The sequence below is a fragment of the Armigeres subalbatus genome, chromosome 3 (assembly GCF_024139115.2).
Source record: "Armigeres subalbatus isolate Guangzhou_Male chromosome 3, GZ_Asu_2, whole genome shotgun sequence".
Taxonomy (NCBI): domain Eukaryota; kingdom Metazoa; phylum Arthropoda; class Insecta; order Diptera; family Culicidae; genus Armigeres; species Armigeres subalbatus.
The window spans coordinates 155,626,124-155,645,724 of NC_085141.1; the positions used below are offsets into that span (position 1 = coordinate 155,626,124).

The window sequence follows — 19,601 nt, forward strand, 5'->3', positions numbered from 1 at the left end:
ATCCATGAATGAAGGTAGCATTGCTTTATCTAAAAATGTTGCAAAATTTACGATGAAGAAGACAGCGTCATTGCCTGTCAGGTGCTCGCAAGATCGGGGTTTGTCAATGCTTGTTATGTTGCTTCGGCTTACCCCACACCGTTGCCAGCGCATAAATCGGGCACACCACATGTGACACATGAAATTTATTACACTTCGCATCAGCAGGAAGGCTTGTAGAATGTGATGAATATGCTCGCTACAAGAAAGGGTGGAGAGGCAAACGGGGATGGAGGAAAATGTTACGCAGTGGTTTGTGTGCGTAAAATGAAATTGCAAATCAGCATAGCTAACAGTGTTGCCAATTAGGTGTTTTGTGATCTTGACAGAAGGATATACTTATTATTTATTTTGAAGTGCACTGCTTTTTATTCTTCTATAATGTACATCCTTCCAAGATTTCCAAAGGTTAGCCCTGTCGTAAAGTGCTTTTATGTTTGCTTTTATTATCCTGATATTATTATTTAATTAGAATACTGAATAGTCATAAATAATTAGGAAGTCGTATGTTGATGTATTAAAACAATCAAGAAGAGCCTTGCATCCAGGCTACTGACATCCTATCGCCCATCGCCAGATCGTAGCAAGGATGTCCCGGGTACTATTTTTTTTCATATTGCTTTTCAATGATGACAGCAAGTTATGTCTATTGTTGAGGATGACACCGCGCTTGTCACAGGCTTGCTTGCATCAGAAGCAGAGATAGGTTTCCTACCCACGATTGCCGGCTGACAGGATTCGTTTGATCGCTATGTGCAAAAAACAGTTTCCAAAGGATTGTTTTTATATTTGGTAGTTTTGGTTCGACAATTTAATAATTTGTCAATTCCACATTTCAGAGGCAACACATGTGATGGACTTTAGCTCTAATCGCGGTTTTTCTAAAACTTTGTTTAATAGTTTTGGCTGAAAATGAGTATACTGTAAACATCTATTTAGGCTGAAAACATATCTGACACAGCAAATTAACAGCAGTTCAGCACCGTACTTAAATAAAGGTAAAAGTAGGAACTTTGCTCGAAAAAAATATTTCGTGTCAGCTTCGCAATGTATTCACTACTAGACCTATCAAATATCTTATAGATACAATATTATGTACATTTATTTAAACAAATGAAGTAGTGGAATTCAATGGAATTGTACGAGCTCGTCTCATGACAAGTAGAGACATTCCACTAAAAGCTCAAAATAATTTTTTTAACAAATGGATGTTTTTTAATGCAATCAATAGTACAATTTATTTATTATACTTTGTGCTAAAGTTGAGTAAGATTGATGCATGATGTAAATCCCGAATTCGAATCAATGTTGAATAGCTGATAAATTACATTGGTCTCAGTTTTTGAAAGCTGACCAGTTTTTTGGGGGGTGTCCAGCTGGAGCTATATGGTAGCTTAAATTGTCAAGTCAAGACTGGACCCTATGTTGACCGCTTGAACACTATCTGTTTGAGTATTGTAGAAGCTAGTAGAATCTCAGAATTTCTGTTTTTGTTTAGATTTCCCTTTTCCCTTCCGTCTATTTACCGTCAGCCTGTCAATAATTAACCAAACAAATATAGGAAGCTCTTAAGGCACAAGAAATGTTTTTCGAAAAGTAAAATGTTACATCTGAAGATAATTTAAATAAAAAGTAATGTTCATAGTTTCTTGGAGCCGACGTTCAATATCTAATAGCAGTCTATGTTGACAACGGGTGATACTATTGCCACCTCCAAGTAACACTTAAATTGGGGATATTATTCTGATATTGTTTATACAAGTTATGTTATAACGAATCGAAATATTAATCTAAGAGCTTCCCTTATTTTGATGCGGTTAAAGAAGCAGTTTGGAGACTGTCTTCTACCAATTGCAGGGATGTCTGGTATTACAAGTTTTAATAGTTAAACAGTAAGTTTACTTCTTATTTTGTCGAATATTTCGTTAGATGTCATTTTGTTTTAACTTGTTTAATTCACCAATCACGTTGTCTTTCTTAGTTTTTTGTGTTCTCTACGTAATTCAGTTCAACTTGATACTCAATGTAGATTATGTTGCGTCATTCCTTCATTTTATTTGTCTAATACTATTCTCCCAGGGTCGTTTTCGCATAGATGAAAAACCTTGTTTAAAAGTTTGAGAAATCATCGCTTTAAAGTTGAGCAAAGATAATGAAATATGCCTACCGTTCTTACTCGTCTTAAATCCTTACAAGCAAGTGTAAAATAACTATCATTATATCTCGCTTAACAATTCTAGATTGCTTTGAGAATAGGTCGTATGTGCAGAAGAGAGGCTCTCTTTGGTCACGCTCTCTTTCGCTAATATATGAAGTAGTTTTGCATATTTTGGTACATTTTCACTTCAGAACGCTAGACAAAGCTATTATCTTTAGTCATCTGCCAAGAAACATGGAGTAAAGTGTAGTATAGATCTGTAATAATCGAAAGAGAAAGGAAGCAAAGAGAAACTCTCTTTTGCACATACGACCTATTCTCAAAGCACTCTAGAATTGATTAAGGCCTACAATGAAAAGTAAACAAATTCAATTTTAACACCCTTCGATAGCATCCTCTAATAGCTACTTATAGTATAAAAATGTTCCGCATCTTCAATTAAATTACTTGGAAAAAACTAATTTTTGATTGGGCCTATTACATGTTATTTTCAAAATATGTGTAGGTCCACCCTAAAAAACGGCCAAGCCACTCGTTTTTTTTCTGTCTGGGATAAGCCTTCCCCAACTTCGGGCCCATAACGGGATTTTTTTCCGAACCGTCATCGGCCCGACCTCGGAGAAAGACAATTTCCCCTCCCGAAAAGCCTTATCCCGTGTTTACTTTCGAAAAATGCCATAAACAAAGGGTCTATGAATGACAAGCAAATGCAGAATGACTTATCAAGAAGGCCTATTCCGGAGAAACAAATGAAAATAGACTTAAAATTTTATTTTAACGATTTCGACATATTTTTGCATGTTTTCGATGCAATTAAGGTTATGGATGGATAGATAGTGTTGATTATGTGCTTTTAGGAGCTTTTGCTGCTTAAAATATCATAAACCTGGAAAATAGGAATAGAAATTGTGATGCATTTTTTTCGAACGGCATTTTCTCAATGTTTACGTTTTGGCTGTAGGCCCTTTTCAAATGTTGCGCGAGATATAAGTCGTAGTGAGCTATAGTTTTCGGAAGTTGACCAGTTGTAATCTCAATAGACTGTTATAACGGCTGGGCTCTCCATGTGATATACATTATTAGCAGACGACTCGAGCTATGTTGTTCACTAGGTCACTGCGGCCTGGGTTCGTATTGTGAACAAACCGATCTTCCTACAGTATGACAATTATAAACCGGACAAATAATGGAAGATCAGCACGTGCGTAGATGTTTTCCGAATAGTTGACATGTAATAGCAGTCTATGTTGACAATGGGTGGTATTATTGTTACCATGTCCAAGTAACACTTGAATACAGACGTTATGAGATCATTCTGTTAGGGGTTTAACAATTATTATAAATTGACACAATAATATTATTATATTATTATTTTAATGCGATTGAGTAGGGTGTTTGTGTTTATGCCACCATATAAATCAACCAACTGGTCGCAGTGGAAAATGTACCCAACAAGGAAAAAAAGGTGTTTGTCAATACGTCGTCTAGTTAATCGTATCCTATCAATTACAGTAATGTCTGATGTTGAAATATCAGTAGTCTTAACAATGTTTACGTAATTTGGGTTCAGTTGTTCTGCAATTGCTATTTTTATGGTCAAGTTCTATCCACTTTCCAATATTCTTTTTTTATGTCCCATAGAATTACTATGATTATGATTATGTCCGAAGGATTAGACTAGTTTGACCAAATAAACACCGAACCCCTTGAAAACTTTCAGAAACGTGTTTTAATCAGTCACATAGGATGACTCCTATGTTATGCTCCCATCAATCAATATCTAAAGTCTCCTTCTATCAATTTCTTCTTTATATCAATCTCTACTTATATCTCCTGTTTATCGTCTATCTTGAGACAGTAATAAGCCTGTTGGTGTATAATCATATTAAAATTCACACTCAATATTTTACGCTTTGAACTTAGCATTTTTTATAAATCATATTCAAAACTATTGATTTATCCTAGGAGCTACAAAAAAATACATTTTTCTACTCACTGGTGCTGTGAACTTTTTAAACTTTATTAGTTTTGTTTTATATTGATAAAATTCATCATTATAGTACTGTGAACTGGTTCCTTAGCTGCTTCCTTAGCAAATATCTCAAAAACAAACTTAAATACATAAGCTATTTAAATAGGTAGATATATATTAATTTCATTTTATGTTTAATTTCAAATATTTTTTTTCATTATTCCTGCCTATCTTTGTGTCTGATTTCTGGAATGTTTTGAAGTTGAGAATAACATCAGAACCAATGCAAAGTTTATGTAAAACAATATTCATTGTTAGGCTGCAAGGTCCACCTTAGATAGTGCTGTGTTTAAGACTATATGACACAGAGTCTACTGAGCATTGTGTAGCACTGAAAAATCATTGCCATTGTACCTTGTTAAGATTAACATCTTTTATTTCCCTTGTCATAAGACGAGTTTGTACAATCCCATTGAATTCCACCACTTAATTGTATCTTGACAGATACGTATTTCGACCTCAACAGTAAGGCCGTCTTCAGTGTCTCGTACTTGACTCGATTTACGAGCAACTGATACCCATTACCCAATAGCCATTAAATTATTGGCGGTTGCTGAATCGAGATTGTTGCATCTGTAGTTATTAAGACAATCGCAATTATACTGACGTAGCTTTCGAAAGACTACAATTATTCTAGACGAGAAAGGAGCTGCCCACTGCCATTGTTTGAAACTCATTGGGCCAAAAGGACAACAACTCGGATCAAGAAGCGAGCGAAACTACTTCTGATCGATGATATTTTAAACCATTGATAAGTGTTGTTACGATGCTATACATTTATGTTTATCACCATTATTCTTGTTTACGGACGTACGTCACTTTTGATTCGTTCGAACCAATTTATTTTGCTGGCGTAAATGAGAATGCGCTTAAACTTTCGTTCGAAAGCGCGTTCGTACGTAAAGCCTAGTGCAAATAGATAAGATACGGAATGATTCCGCTACTGAAATTCCGAGAGCAGTACGCAGCTGACAAGTACAGAAAATTTCGTAACACTAATAACGCCTGCTTGGTAAATTAAATGGAGCAGTCACTTTTCCTTACGGAAAAATATTCCGTACCATTATTCAGTACAGAAAAGTGACATTTTTCTTATACTGAATCAGCTGTCAAATTTACCTTGGTAAATTGATCAAATTTTCCGTAAATCCGTTCCGTATCAGCAGCGCACTAGGCTTAAATAAGAATATGGGTATATACCGCCGGAAATAAGTATAAAGACAAGCATGTTTTCCATACATTTTCATCATGTTTGAGAATCGAAATCTCGATTCGTAGCGATTCGATTTGGCTAAAATTTTACTAGGCACCTGTTTTCCACTTGAACTTTCGATCTTTGAGTGAATTGTATACATCTCTAATGATTTTGACCTCCGAATCTGGAAATAATTATAAAGACACCACTTTTTTATATGGGGCTCCATACAACAGACCTGTCTTTATAATTATTTCCAGCAGAAACGCGTATAAGTAGAATATATGCATAAATATAACTTTCATTGAATAAAAATTCAAGTCATTTTAGGCCTGCTGGCAAAAAATCAGCCAAATTTAATCGCTAGGAATCGAGATATTGACTTCTCAACATGGCCATTTTGTATGGAAACCGAGCTTGTCTTTATACTTTTTTCCACCAGTGTATAACAGCAAATTATGAATAAGACGAGAACACATTTTAATGCCTTCTTCTGTCACCACACCCTCAAAATTTCGTGGCCAAATTTATTTATTTGAGGGGGTATTTCAAAATTTTACCGGAAAAATAATAAAAAATTTAAGTCCCATAAACAATTCTTTAAGAAAACCGATGAGTTTTTTTTATTTATGCCTTTATTTTTTACTAGCAGACCCAACGAACTTCGTTTTGCCTAAAATTGATTTATTCCCTGATTAATTCTCGAGTTATGAAGAAATTGATGTTTCATTTGTATGGGAGCCCCCCCTTTCCAAAGGAGATCTTAAGAACCTTCCCCGGCCCTAAAAACCTCTGCATACAAATTTTCACGCCGATCGGTTCAGTAGTTTCGGAGTCTATAAGATTCAGACAGACAGAAATTCATTTTTATGTATATAGATTTTCCACCCCCTTCATTATCGCAAGGTCAGTGGGACAAAAGAAGAAATTAATCTTTGTTTTGGCCAGGGAATCAATATTCGAGCAACGCCTAACAATATACCCTTTGTCGTCAACAGAGTTTGTTACTGACAAACGCACCTAGCGACAAACCTTTATCAGAACCCGAACACAATATAACAAGAATCATTTGCCTTGCATGCTCTGATATTTCCGAGAATAAGATGCTAATATTATAATCATTGTTGGATTCTCGAATATTTCCATAAAAGCAGAAACTATGATAGCATAAAACCGAAATTTGCTCTAGAAATAATGCAAAATAGCGGGATGAAAAGTTAGCAACAAGATTGTCTTCTTTTTTGTTGCTGACAAAATTTTTCGGATTTTTGTCATTATTATCTCCGACAAAAACAAAGCTTTGTCGTTGGTTCTCTTTTGTCGCTTGTTTCGCAAGCGCATTTCAGAAAAATTGATTCCCTGGTTTTGGCCTAATTGGAAAACCATTCAAACTACAAAATCTTAGAGAATACAATAAATGTGCCGTAAACTTGCATTGCCGGTAGCACGTCCTGGTTTTGCTCAATGCAATCCACAGCACTCATTTTTTTGGCTGTGTTAGCCAGAGCAGCTATGTGGTATATCAAAAACCTAGGAAAAAGATACGTTTTACAATTAATGGAAACCAGATTTTCTAATCAAACAATATAAAGTGAACGGGGTAAAAACCAAGCAAAGGCGCCGAACAACGGACTTAACTGCCACTTTAGGCCAAATGGTTTATGATACTCAAAATCAAGGGGCTAGACTTTACTAAGGTGGCGCAGATCAGCGCTGCGTGCCACTAGTTCTCTCTTTTACTCTCCCGCTGATCTTATGTGACGTCACTATTTGCGTTGCATAAGAACAACGGGCGCCACCTTAGTAAAGTCTAGCTAATTGACTCAAAATAGCAATAAAATGGAAATATCAAGAATGGAGTTGTACCTAGCATGAAGAATCATTTACGAGGGAATCATTTATGCTAGTAAATTAAAAATCGTGGTTTTGGTTTATAAGCCATATTTATATATTTATACGCGAGAAATGTTTTTATTATTAAAAAGGTTTGCAGCCCTAGGCTGGCTCATCTCTGAAAGAAATGTTTGATATGAACCTTATCCGGCCTTATGTTTTCAATTTATAATTTTCAAGTTATTCTTATGCTAAAAAGTCTGTTATATTGTGTCGGCAACACTGACCTCCTTATACAAATTGCAATGGTTGAGTTAGTATTCGTTTGGACGTAGCAATTAGGTAAATGATTTGACTAATTTCGTCAGGCTTTATTTCGCATTGCAACATTATCCAATGTGTCCGAAAATTACTTCCCCCTAATGCTTTCAGAAGTCCTCCTCAGTCCTACATGATAATGTATGTAGCCAAAAAAAGATAATAGTCCTTACCTTGCCGGACCAGGCCGAGCCTTGTTTCGCTTGTTCATGTCGTTGTCTTCCGTGACGGACGCAGAGGAACCGGAGGACGAGTGAGAGGAGGAGTGGCCCAAAGAGGAGCCTTCCCTATGGTTTCGCGTCGGGACCGGAATTTTGAAGTACACTATTTTGCCACCCGAAACGATAACGGACCAACACTAAACGATAATACAAAATCGGAGCGTTCCGCCTCGGATAGCACCAGTTTTTTGTTTGAGATGATTTACTATTCGTAGCACTTTTGTTTTTTTTTTTTCACGGGATTCACTGAGTTTTTTTTTTGCACAAAATCAAATCGAATTAACTGTCTGGTCCCGCAAGTAGCTAACCCAGTTGCCACAGCAAGCGAGTAAAGTGAAGAGAGCTTTGCCTGCCCGCCAGGCTTTATGTAATCTGTTTCACTTGTCAATTTTGATGCACACTGAAGACCATTGGATTAGATCTGTATCCGCGCCAACAGAAGTTACTTCACTATTTGTGCTGTATTCTGCTGCTGATCCCACTGCAATGCACTTTTGACCACAGTAATTGCTCACTCTTTTTCACTTCGTTTCTGCCAGGTAGCAGGACACTCGAAATTGGATCCAGCCAGATTTCGATATTCTCTACTAACGTGGGCGTTTAACTTTCCTCTCTATTTTGCTGCTAGATTACCTGCTTTTTAAGGGGTCACAAAAATACAGATTTTTATCGAAAAATCAAAACACATGAATCCACTTCGCGGAGCTCATTCCACGATTACTGATGATGCTCCGTTGTCAGTCAGCCAAGTGCGCTTTCTATTCTCTTTTTTTTTTTGGCGCTGATGTTGCAGAGAGCAGGGATGCCAGGTAAATAAATAAACTAAACCTTCCTTGTGCATTCACTATAAACTGGCTCAACCTTGTATGGGAAAAAAGTTGTCGAATTCTACGGGGCACAAACCATAGGATTGGTTGAGAAAATCTATCTCTGAACTTTTCAGCTTAATCGCTTATTGCATAATTTTGTATTTTGTATGAGGGCCTCAGCCCATAAATGCATACAGGTTAGACTCGATTATCCGGAGCATTGATTTTTTTTCACACCGGATAATCGAATCACCAGAAAAAAAAATCAAAATCTGCAATTAAATAATTAAAAATGTTTTATTTTGTTTGCAGTGGTGTAGGTAGTCCAAAATTATTTAGGAAAAAAAACTGATTAATCCACCTAGCGGTAGCGGTGACTTTCTGCACAGAGAACAGACGTTGAAGCTGTACTCGCTATGTTGTGATAACTTTTTACTGTTCACTTTGGAATGTCGACGTTATTCCGTGCAGAATCAGCGCTAGCGTCATCAAAAAATGCCGCTGTGCGCTAGTGTCGTTATGCATGCAAGAGCATACCAGCGCCATCGTGGTGTCAAAATGAGTTTGTGAGTTGCAATGCTGAAGTCGATGGCGTTGAGATTCGAATTGATAATTTACACATGTTTTGCAAGATATTTTGTTTGAGCCTCCATGTCTGTTCTCTGTGCTTTCTGGTATATTATGAGAAATCTCGGGTACTTATTCAATAGGACGTATGTGATTTTGTAAACAAAGATTCAAACGTCGATTAGTCCAGTCTGATGGCACTACCACGCAAACCAACATCACCAACAGATAGCCGAAGCATCCTTCTATCTGTCTATGGTGACGGTTTGCGTGGGAGGGCTATTACATCGGAATAATCGTCGTTTGAATCTTTGTTTACAAAATCACATACGTCCTTTTGAATAAGTCCCCAAGAAATAGTATTTTTACAATGAGTCGATGGAATGATAAGACAGGATTCTCATTTGGATGCAACTATAGATAGTAGAATCTATAGATGAGCGAAAGCATGGCTAAGTCGATTTTTTTGCCCGTGCACACGCGCATATGACGTCACAGTTCTTAACGTTTCCATTGAAATCGTGACGTCATGCTCGTTTGGAGACACGTTTGACAGTTCGTTTGGAGACAGAGGATTTTTCTTCGCTCATCTATATATTCCACTATTTATAGATGCAACATGTTGGTAGAGAATAGGTGCCAAAAAATAGGTTGCCTATATACGCGCTTTTTGTACAAAAAATAGTATTTTGCCTATTATTTTTGAACCTAAAGTTTGATCTTGGCAATTTTAAACAGAAAGCAATGAAACTTTCAAGTCCATTGTTTTGTAATATCCATCCAATTTTAAATACTTTCTCTTCTTCTTCTTCTTCGATGGCTCTACATTCCAACTGTCCTGCTTTTCAACTTAGTATTCTATTAGCATGTCCTCAGAAAGCTTTTCTATGCCCTCCATTGCATGAGTATGTATCTTGTGTGGCAAGTACAATGGATACAACTTGTCCAGGGTGTCAAAAAAGCTTTTCTATGCCCGCCACTGCATGTATCATGTATCTTGTGTGGCTACACTATGCCCAGGGTGTCGAGAGAGATTCCAACCCGAAAACATCCTAGACCGGGCCGAGAATCGAACTCGCCATCTCCGGATTGGCAATCCTACGCCTTTGCTCGCAAGGCTACTGGAGACCCCGTGTATTTTCAATACACGTAAAGAAAAAACCTTATAAGTTATGGCAAAAACCTATTCGAAAATACTAATACACTTCATTATGCCACCTAATGAATGCCAAATGCCAAAAAGGTAATAACATTCATAAGTTAATAAAAAGTATAAGTTTTGGAATGTATGTGGCTAATGCAATGTATAAGTTATTTCTTATACACACAATTAAGCGCCTGTTTTGAAAAAAATGTATTAGAAATCTTATTAATAAATAACATTATTTTTTTTACGTGTAGGAAACCATGTAAAGGCTTCCCCAGACTTGAGCGATTTCATCGCCGCAATGGCGACAACTAGTCGCCACGATTCTATCGTTGGGTCGCTTCAGGCAATGTTCCATTTAAGGGCCGATGTCCACGTAGCGGTTTTTTACGCTGCCTGCACGCCGCGTTCACGCAAGGTACCCAGCATCAAATGGAGTAATGCACACGTAAACGTGTGCACGACTACATTTGATGTTGGGTACCTTGCGTGGACGCGGCGTGCACGCAACTTGAAAAAGCGCTACGTGGGCATCGGCCCTAAGCTTTCACACCAACGGTGACAGGATTCGCCAAACGAATAGAATCACTTCGCGATCACATGTGCTGGGTGGAATCTTAATAGTATTTCCTATTAAATGCAACCAGTTGCAAACAAATCCGATAAGGTTAAGTGCCTAAAACGGGTTAGATTTTGTGCACTCAAATACACAGACTTCGTCTCAATTCGCCGACCAAAGATGCTCGGTATATAATACGTAATAATACTATGGATCTCCGAGCCATCTGAAATATGTTTTAAGGCGAACATATAGTATTTCGGTACACTTCGTGTCCGAGAAAGACAAAACGGGGCCTTGAGAATCAAAAAATTAGGCAATGATCCGCACATAAAATAGGGGTGATCGGGGCAATATGGGCCACCTAAGGAAATCGTTCCGAAAAGCGCTGAAAAGCTCAAAAAACATCGTTCAAATGTAGTTGACTTATACTAGAGAATGTTACCTTTCATATAACGTCGATGAATGACGAAAAATGCGTTTGGAAATTGTTGGAATGCACTTTTGAAAATGTATTGATTTCAATGTGTGTTCCCGACTATACGGGGCAATATGAGCCACCATTTGGGGCAGTATGGGCCACCCATCCAAAACGTTTATTTAAGCGAAAAAAGTATCGTAATATGGAGAAGAATATGATATTCGTACAACAGTTGTGAGTATTCCATACCAACTAACATTAAAAACCCGCACAACAGCGGCCTGAACCGATTTGCCACTCTTCACCGTTTGAACAGCCACATTTCAATTGGCCAATGGTCCTTTTTTCTGTTTCAATCGCAGTAATGCGCTGTTGTAATTTTTCCGTAAATAATCTTACATATATGATAATATTCTTGTATTTGACTACTGAAATTTGAACTTGTTCGTATTTTAAAGCCTGATATCTTGCTCTGTGCATGTATGCCCATATTTCCCCATAGAGACTGGTTTTGGAAAAAAAAAGTTTTATGATAAATTCAGATTTGTGTCAATACAAACATGTGTGTACAATATTCAATTTTAATATATCTTTTGATTGTGGTGTATTTTTGACCTGTATTTTGATCAGTTTTGTGTCAAAACCTTATTTATAAACTTCAAATCTTATAATAATTTTGCCTATGCAGCGAAAATTTACATTTTCAAGTGTATTTTCATGTTTGAATTGAATTTAAATGCGGTTTTCACGTTGATGCATATGTTTAGCATCCTCTTAAAGATCATATAACTTTTACATGATAAAACTTGTCAATAAGCTCAAAATGAGGGTGGCTCATATTGCCCCGTATGTTCATATTGCCCCTACTACCCCTAACCATTTACAGGTCGTTATACTCTGTACTTGGTGATAGTCGTGTCTCCGTTTGCTGCCTAAGATTTTCCCGTGGAAATTTATAAGAACTTCCGTGTAGTTTAAAACATATTCACGGTGGAAACACAAAAGAAACTCTTGCTGAAATAACAAAAATCTTAAAAATGCAGATAGATTTTCAGTTGAAACTCATGAAGAAAAAACCAAAAAAAATCAGACGAACTTCTGAATAGGATGTAAGATGATTTCTCGCTTAACTTTTCAAAGGACCTAAGTAACATTTTTTTCATGAATTAATTTGAATAGCGCAATCAAAAGCTTTCATGTTGTTCTATTGATTGCGCTATTCAAATTAATTCATGAAAAAATGTTACTTAGGTCCTTTTGAAAAGTTAAGCGAGATTTGTTCCTGAAAATTGGGAGGATCTTCCAATGGAAATTCAGAACATTTTTCCAAGCAATACAGAAAAAATTTCCTGAATGTTAAGAATTTAAAGAAAATATGGAAGATTTACTCTGGTCAGGGAATCAATTTTTCTTGGATGCGCCTGCGAAACAAGCGACAAAAGGGAACCAACGACAAAGCTTTGTTTTTGTCGGGGATAATAATGATAAAGATCCGAATAAAATTGTCAGCAACAAAAAGAAGACAATTTTTTTGATAACTTTTCAACTTATTTTTAAATATCTCTGCAGCAAATTTCAGTTTTATGTTATCGTAGTATTTGTTTTTTTCGAAAATCTAGAACGTCCATAAATTACCTAAATGGAACACCCCCACTTCAGGCCCTCTCATCCCAGCAGAACGTTAAAGCCGTCATAATTGAGAATCCATTATCTTACGGTTTTACTAATAATACAATTCAATCTAAATGTAATTTGAACAGTTTTCTTCGAATATTCCAAAATTATATTTACGATACACTCTATTGTTTGAAAAATAAGTTTATGCAAAAATCTCAGATTTTGTATAGTTACGATATTTAACTAAGTAACATTTTTTCATAAATTACTTTGAGTACTGCAATCAAAAGCTTTTATATTGGTTTGTTGATTGCGACACTCAAATTAATTCATAAAAAATGTTACTTCTTCTTCTTCTTATTGGCATTACATCCCCACACTGGGACAGAGCCGCCTCGCAGCTTAGTGTTCATTAAGCACTTCCACAGTTATTAACTGCGAGGTTTCTTAGCCAGGTTACCATTTTTGCATTCGTTTATCATGAGGTTTACACGATGATACTTTTATGCCCAGGGAAGTCGAGACAATTTCCAATCCGAAAATTGCCTAGACCGGCACCGGGAATCGAACCCAGCCACCCTCAGCATGGTTTTGCTTTGTAGCTGCGCGTCTTATACCTCACGGCTAAGGAGGGCCCCTAAAAAATGTTACTTAGATCCCTTTTAAAAGTTAAGCGAGAAATAATATTTATTTATTTTATTTTATTTTATTGATGTATAAGGGGGCCAGGGGCCAAGTCACCGATGTGAATTTGGAATTCATATCGTCCATGATACACCAGGGACATAAGGATAAGGCTTAACAACATCTTTACCCATGGGGTTTTAAGTTTTGCGGGATATACTCATAGTATATCGCTGCCTAAGGAGTTGAGGCAGGTTGGGGATAGTTTTATGATGAATACTTAAGCTGTGGAGAAATGTCAGTTATTATATATGATTATATGTTTTACATTTAGTTCTAATAAAAATCAATAGCGTTTGGGTCATGTTCCCATCAAGCAACAGAAGCTCGAAAAGTACGTTAAAAAAATAATTAGGTAATCATCAATCGCACGTGTTTTAGTCTAAATATAATGATATTGATGATGAAGTAAGAAACTCTAATCAAAACATAATTTAACTATAATGTTGCATTAGATTTTGAGGATTATTTAGTGAAAGCCTCTAAAACTGCATTAAAAGGCCAAAGTGGGCCGCAGTTTAGAACCGTTCACCAAGCAATCATCAAAAATTCTCTACTCACAATTTTAATCACTACATATTCTGAACTTCATTTCGAGAAAACCCCGAATACTATCATTGTGGGCTACGATAGTCCTCGACAGCATCGGAATTGCCTCCAAACAAGATTCGACAGTTCATGAGCTTCAATTTGATGATGGGCTTAGGAAGTCTTATGATTGATCTCCACGTCTATGTTTCTATTGTCAATCTTTTCGTATCCTCAGTCATAATTATGCCAAATGTTTAATACGGTGTCATATCGTCTTACAATGTTTAATTCTACTATCATTTTGTCTGTCTTAGTTATTACATGTTTCCTACGTTATTCAGTTTAAATCTATGCTAGTTGTAGATTATGTTGCGTATTAGCTGTAGTAAATTGCCTCCATTTGTTTATCACTAAAGGTCAGCTTTGCTTAGACGAAAAACCTAGTTAAAGCATTATGCGAAGATGAAGAAATGGTCCCTAAGTTGTCTAATCGTCCTAAAGCCTTAAAAGCAAGCGTAACTATAATTGTGTGGGTCATGGTCAGAGCTATAGATTCACTTTTCGGTGGCAAAGTAAGGCTTCATCACGCCTATTCCCTATCTATTAGTAAAAATTATCGAGATGAAGGCATTAAAAAATTGTTTGCATACCATCGTTATAATTTGTGATATTTTTAATTATGGTTCTTCAAAGTGAGCCATAACAAAATAAAAGGCGCCACGTTCCTAGTTTTGATAAAACTTCTACTCAGTGAATCCAACAGTCAATTCCCTATTACCGTCGATAAAATTGGCCACACTCAATAAAAATAAGTACCTATCTAGCTAGAATTAAGCGCGGCTACGACTCATCAATATCAGGGAACGCTTCAGAAAAGTATTGCAGAAAAGAAGAGATCTACCACCATTATCACTGAGGGATGAGATCTGCCTGACTGCACTACCATTCAAGGCTCCAAGACTCGACGTCAGTTGGATCACATCCGTAAGATCAGTGCGTCAATGCCAGATTATGACGCGGCATTAAACAAAAATAGTCAACATGTGATACCACCACGACAGGATATGTCTTTGGTTGCCATATTAGTGCTAATGGCGTAAGCCCACCCACCGCGGCAAGGTAACATATCCAAGGGGAGGGTAAAAGTTAAGCGAGAAATAATAGTGACTTTAGTGACTAAAATAATAAAAATAGTGCCCAAAAATTGACATCCAAATTTGAGTATTTTTTAGTTTTCTATACATTTGTTGTATAAATACAGGACAAATTAACTACACTCTAAAAAATCATCACGTAATATTCACGTGAAAAATCACGTAACTGATCTGTCTTGAACAAACGACGATTGTTACGTGACGTTAGTAATGCTCACCTGAAATTCACGTAACTTTTACTAAAAATCATGGGAATATGACTGTATATCCACGTAAACAATTTAAGTGAGATTGTGTTAGTGTGATTGCAGTATTACAGCTTCGGCGTTTGCGAAAGCCCGACATTGTAAACAAGAATGAATGATACATAACCTAAACATAATGAGACTTCGCGGGCGGAGGTAAGTGATATTTCAGGTGCATCTAGGTGGATATTTTCCGTGCCTGCAATTTTCCCTTTTTAGGAAAAATAAGCAACGGAGGTAGGATAAAATATTTTAGATTCGTTGAAAAATGATGTGAAAGGAAAGGAAGCTCCATGGAAGTCTAGAGCTCCAGTTTTCTGGTCACGTTAGTATAAAGTTTATAGTCTAGGTTCCACTACTTTTGGTTAATTAACAGCGGCAATATAAGCAATTTTCGAGCAAGCAGCTGGTTTCAATTTCTCAGCGATTCTTATTGATAATTCTCGTTGCTCTAACTCCAAAGCGCAATGACAAAATGACGGCATTCCCTGTATCAATGCACCAACAACGCGAAAAAGATTCTCTTTTATGGCCAGTTCCTGTCCATTTTTGCATTCATTCCAAAATCATTTTATTGCAATACATTTCAAAACATGCAGTGGTTACCTGCTGTCTTGTAGCTTTCACTTAAAATTCACGTAATCAGTACGTACAAATCACGTCAGGTTCACCTGATCAAACACGTAACTTCTTTCAAACTTCATTGATTACTACTGGAAGATCCAGTCAGAGTCACCGGATAAATCACGTAACTCAAGGAAAATAAATTTTGTTCAGGTTACTTGTCATTCAGGTCACTGTTACGTGAAAAGTAGAGTGGATGAGAACCACACTTGTTTTCAGATAAATATGACGTGAAGATTTTTCAGAGTGTAAGTGAACACCCGTTTTTATGTTTGGAACCATATTTTTTTCGCCCAGCTATGTAAAACAAGTTGAAATGCATCATCAGAACCGGTGCCCCCCACAATTGGGACTTATTAAAAGAAATTTTTGTATGGGTTGTAGCCCCCCGAATCAGTTCATTATCGTAACAGCCACCAAAAAACGTCTCTCATGGTATGCTACCTAACGAGAGTATTTATAGGCATGATAAGTGAGATTTTTTCATTCTCCTTTGGATTTAAACCCTGATCAAATCAAAACTAAACGTGAACGTTCGTTGTGATTTTAATATGCACGTCCTTTCCATATAAGAGTAGTCGGTATAAATGATAATTTCCATTTGTCGACTTCATAAAATATTTCCTTTTCAAAGACTGTCGTGTTTTTTTTTTTAATTTGCGCAAAATCAAGCACTCACAATGTGGGGAACATAACATAGCACCATGAATTGACTTCTCCAAAAGGAATTCTTTCAAAATCAATTGAATCATTTGTTTGGGAAACTACATATATGCATTTTACACAATTTCGTGAAAACAAATAAATGTTTTGAACAAATTGTCATCGAATCTTTCGATTTCTTATACACATTTCTTGAGCAGAACTCAACACTCTGCGGCACTTTCAGTGCAAGAAGTACTCCATAATTTATCTTTAAAGTGCGTGCACATATGTAGTTTGCTCGTTTGTTTACGTTTTGCACCGAAAATGTATGTTTCCCCCCCGCGCTGGTTATTCCCATCTACTGACGAAGTCGGATAACCTGTACATAAAAAAATCTTGGGCGCGGCTCTACCTGTTGGCAGCTGTAGTTGGTCGGGAGCAGTCCTAATCAGTAATAATATTGGGAAACATCAAATTTTATGTTTGCAACTTTTGCAATTATAAAACAACGTCTATTTTGTTTTTGTTGTCAAATTGACGGCTGAGATCAAAGCAACGTCTATCTCCAATAAAACCGTTTGTTTGAGAAACTGCGTATGGAACATTTTTGGCCAAAATTAGATTTTTATATATTCTGAATTCTAAGATTTTTTTTTTGTTTACAGGTTATCCGACTTGTCAATATCCCCAACTCAGCTCGTTTGTTTACGTTTTGCACCGAAAATGTATGTTTCCCCCCCGCGCTGGTTATTCCCATCTACTGACGAAGTCGGATAACCTGTACATAAACAAATCTTGCATTAGACAGCACAGGACAGCACTATTGTTATATTACTACTAACATCTCTATTATAAGGGTATTCATACCCCACAGATTCTATACCACACATAACCCTTCTCACCGAGAAATATAGCTTGACAGATAATCTTGAATTCCGCAGAGTACAAGCGTATTTATCCCAAAACTATTTCCCTTATTTGATAAAGGAAAGCTTATTCTTTCGGACACATATCGTGGTTTTCCTAGGAAATGTCTGCCTTAGCAGGAATTCGCATTCCAATGTTTGTTTACAGAACAAGTTACGCCCAAATCGCAAATCAGTTCCCAGATATCGAATAATTTTTGATAAAATGTCCTATTGGTTCTTGTTGCTAGCACCAGTCATAGACGAATCCACACGGTTAGAAAAAAGTACCTAATTTTAGGTACTTTTTTTCTCTTGCATCTCCCTCCCTCTTCCTTTTGTTGTCATAAAATGAAGAGCAAAACCACTCAACAAGGGCATTAAAGTGTGGGAACCCAACGTTGAGTAATAGTAATCTCATGTTTACAAAAGTTGAGTGAAATTTACCTAACTTTTGGTTAGTTTCTATTTCAAATTAAGTATATTTTACTTAATATTAAGTGAATTTTATTTAATTTCAAGGAAAAATTACTTAATTTTGGGTTCCCACACTGAACCTCCGATTTGAGTGAAAAGTACCTAATATTAAGTACTTTTTTCTAACCGTGCAAGTAAAATAAGAAGAAGACACACGACGGTGTTAATTTTGACAGATCCTACAGCACAGCATAGGGAGATCATTTTAAAATGCTTATAATAAATTCTAGACAAAATGTAATAAACATCTGATTGATGTATGATACGGAAAAAGTTCCGAACTGTATGATAGATACATTTTTGGAAAATATTCAAAAAAATGAGATAAGCTTCCAGATATGTAATTCATAACTTTTTTCCGTACGGTACGGTATCAATCAGATTTTAATTACATTTTGTCTAGAATTTATTATAAGCATTTTAAAATGATCTCCCTATGCTGTGCTGTAGGATCTGTCAAAGTTATCACAGTCGTGTGTCTTCTTATTTTTACATGGATTCGTCAATTCTTATTACCTATTTTTTCCATCGTTTAATAATTATTAATTTGTTCGTGAGCTTAAAATTGTTCGATTGTTTTAACATCTGACATCCCTGCTACCGCACTTCTAGCGTCGTGGCTGCTCAGTTTGTTGCTGCTGATGATGATAGTGTTATGCGTGCTAGCGAACCTCTCTCACCTCCACACTTCGTCCACGAACAACGAATGAAACTTTTCGCAGCGCGATACCAAACGAAGAATGCCAGCACTTTTTCACGACGAATTTTGCTTTCTTCAGAATGATTATCACAAACAGCCCTAACTTTCACGCACTTCCCAGCCGGTTGGCGAGCACTTTATCACTTTCACACCTGGCGGCGGCACGGAAATCAACAATAAACTTGAAGATAATTAAATCGCGCGAGCACGAGTTGAAAATAACTTCTTTCACTTGCAGTTTCACCTGAACAATGAATGACGACTACAGCGACGATGATGGAGGATATTGGTACAGTATGGTATGCGTGTGTTGGTATCCTTTCCCTTTTTTATGCTGCCAAGCGAGAAGGCTGTCAAGAAAGGGAGCTTCGATTATGAGCAGTGTTGGCAGGAGCGGTGTATGTCAAAAGCGTCCTCTGGTTATCAGTTTCGAACCTACACTGAGAACAAGCACAGCCCAGCAACCAATCTGTGAGAGGTTAGACACTGGTTATAGTATGTTAGTTATGCTACGGCTCGAAAACATAACCATTTTCATGTTTTATGCGAGGTTTTATGCTGACGTTGATTTTTTTCCAATTTTGACAGTTCTCCTCGTTTGACACCGGTGTTTATGTGCCGGCCGGAATCGTCTGCGATTGCGAAAAAAAAACGCGTGTTGGACCAGAGTAAAAATTGTCTTCAGCACGGATAATAATACGGAACGTTTCAACAGGCGGT

At 36.8% G+C, this 19,601-nt stretch overlaps 1 protein-coding gene across 6 annotated transcripts in view; it reads right to left on the reverse strand.

Annotated features, from left to right (window-relative positions):
• The window catches only part of LOC134225136 (ataxin-2 homolog), a 97,054-nt gene extending 77,894 nt beyond the window's left edge, over window positions 1-19,160 (reverse strand). Inside the window, exons 1-2 of one of the 6 annotated variants that reach the window (XM_062704963.1) lie at window positions 18,862-19,160; window positions 7,749-8,429 (exon numbers count right to left, since the gene is read on the reverse strand). In XM_062704963.1, the coding sequence (XP_062560947.1) occupies window positions 7,749-7,786 (38 nt within the window). In that variant the 5' untranslated portion in view covers window positions 7,787-8,429; window positions 18,862-19,160. Of the gene's footprint in view, window positions 1-7,748; window positions 8,433-18,852 lie in introns of all 6 variants that reach the window. The other 5 variants (XM_062704960.1, XM_062704964.1, XM_062704961.1 and 2 more) reach the window with 5 other exon arrangements.
• Window positions 19,161-19,601: the final 441 nt, after the last annotated feature.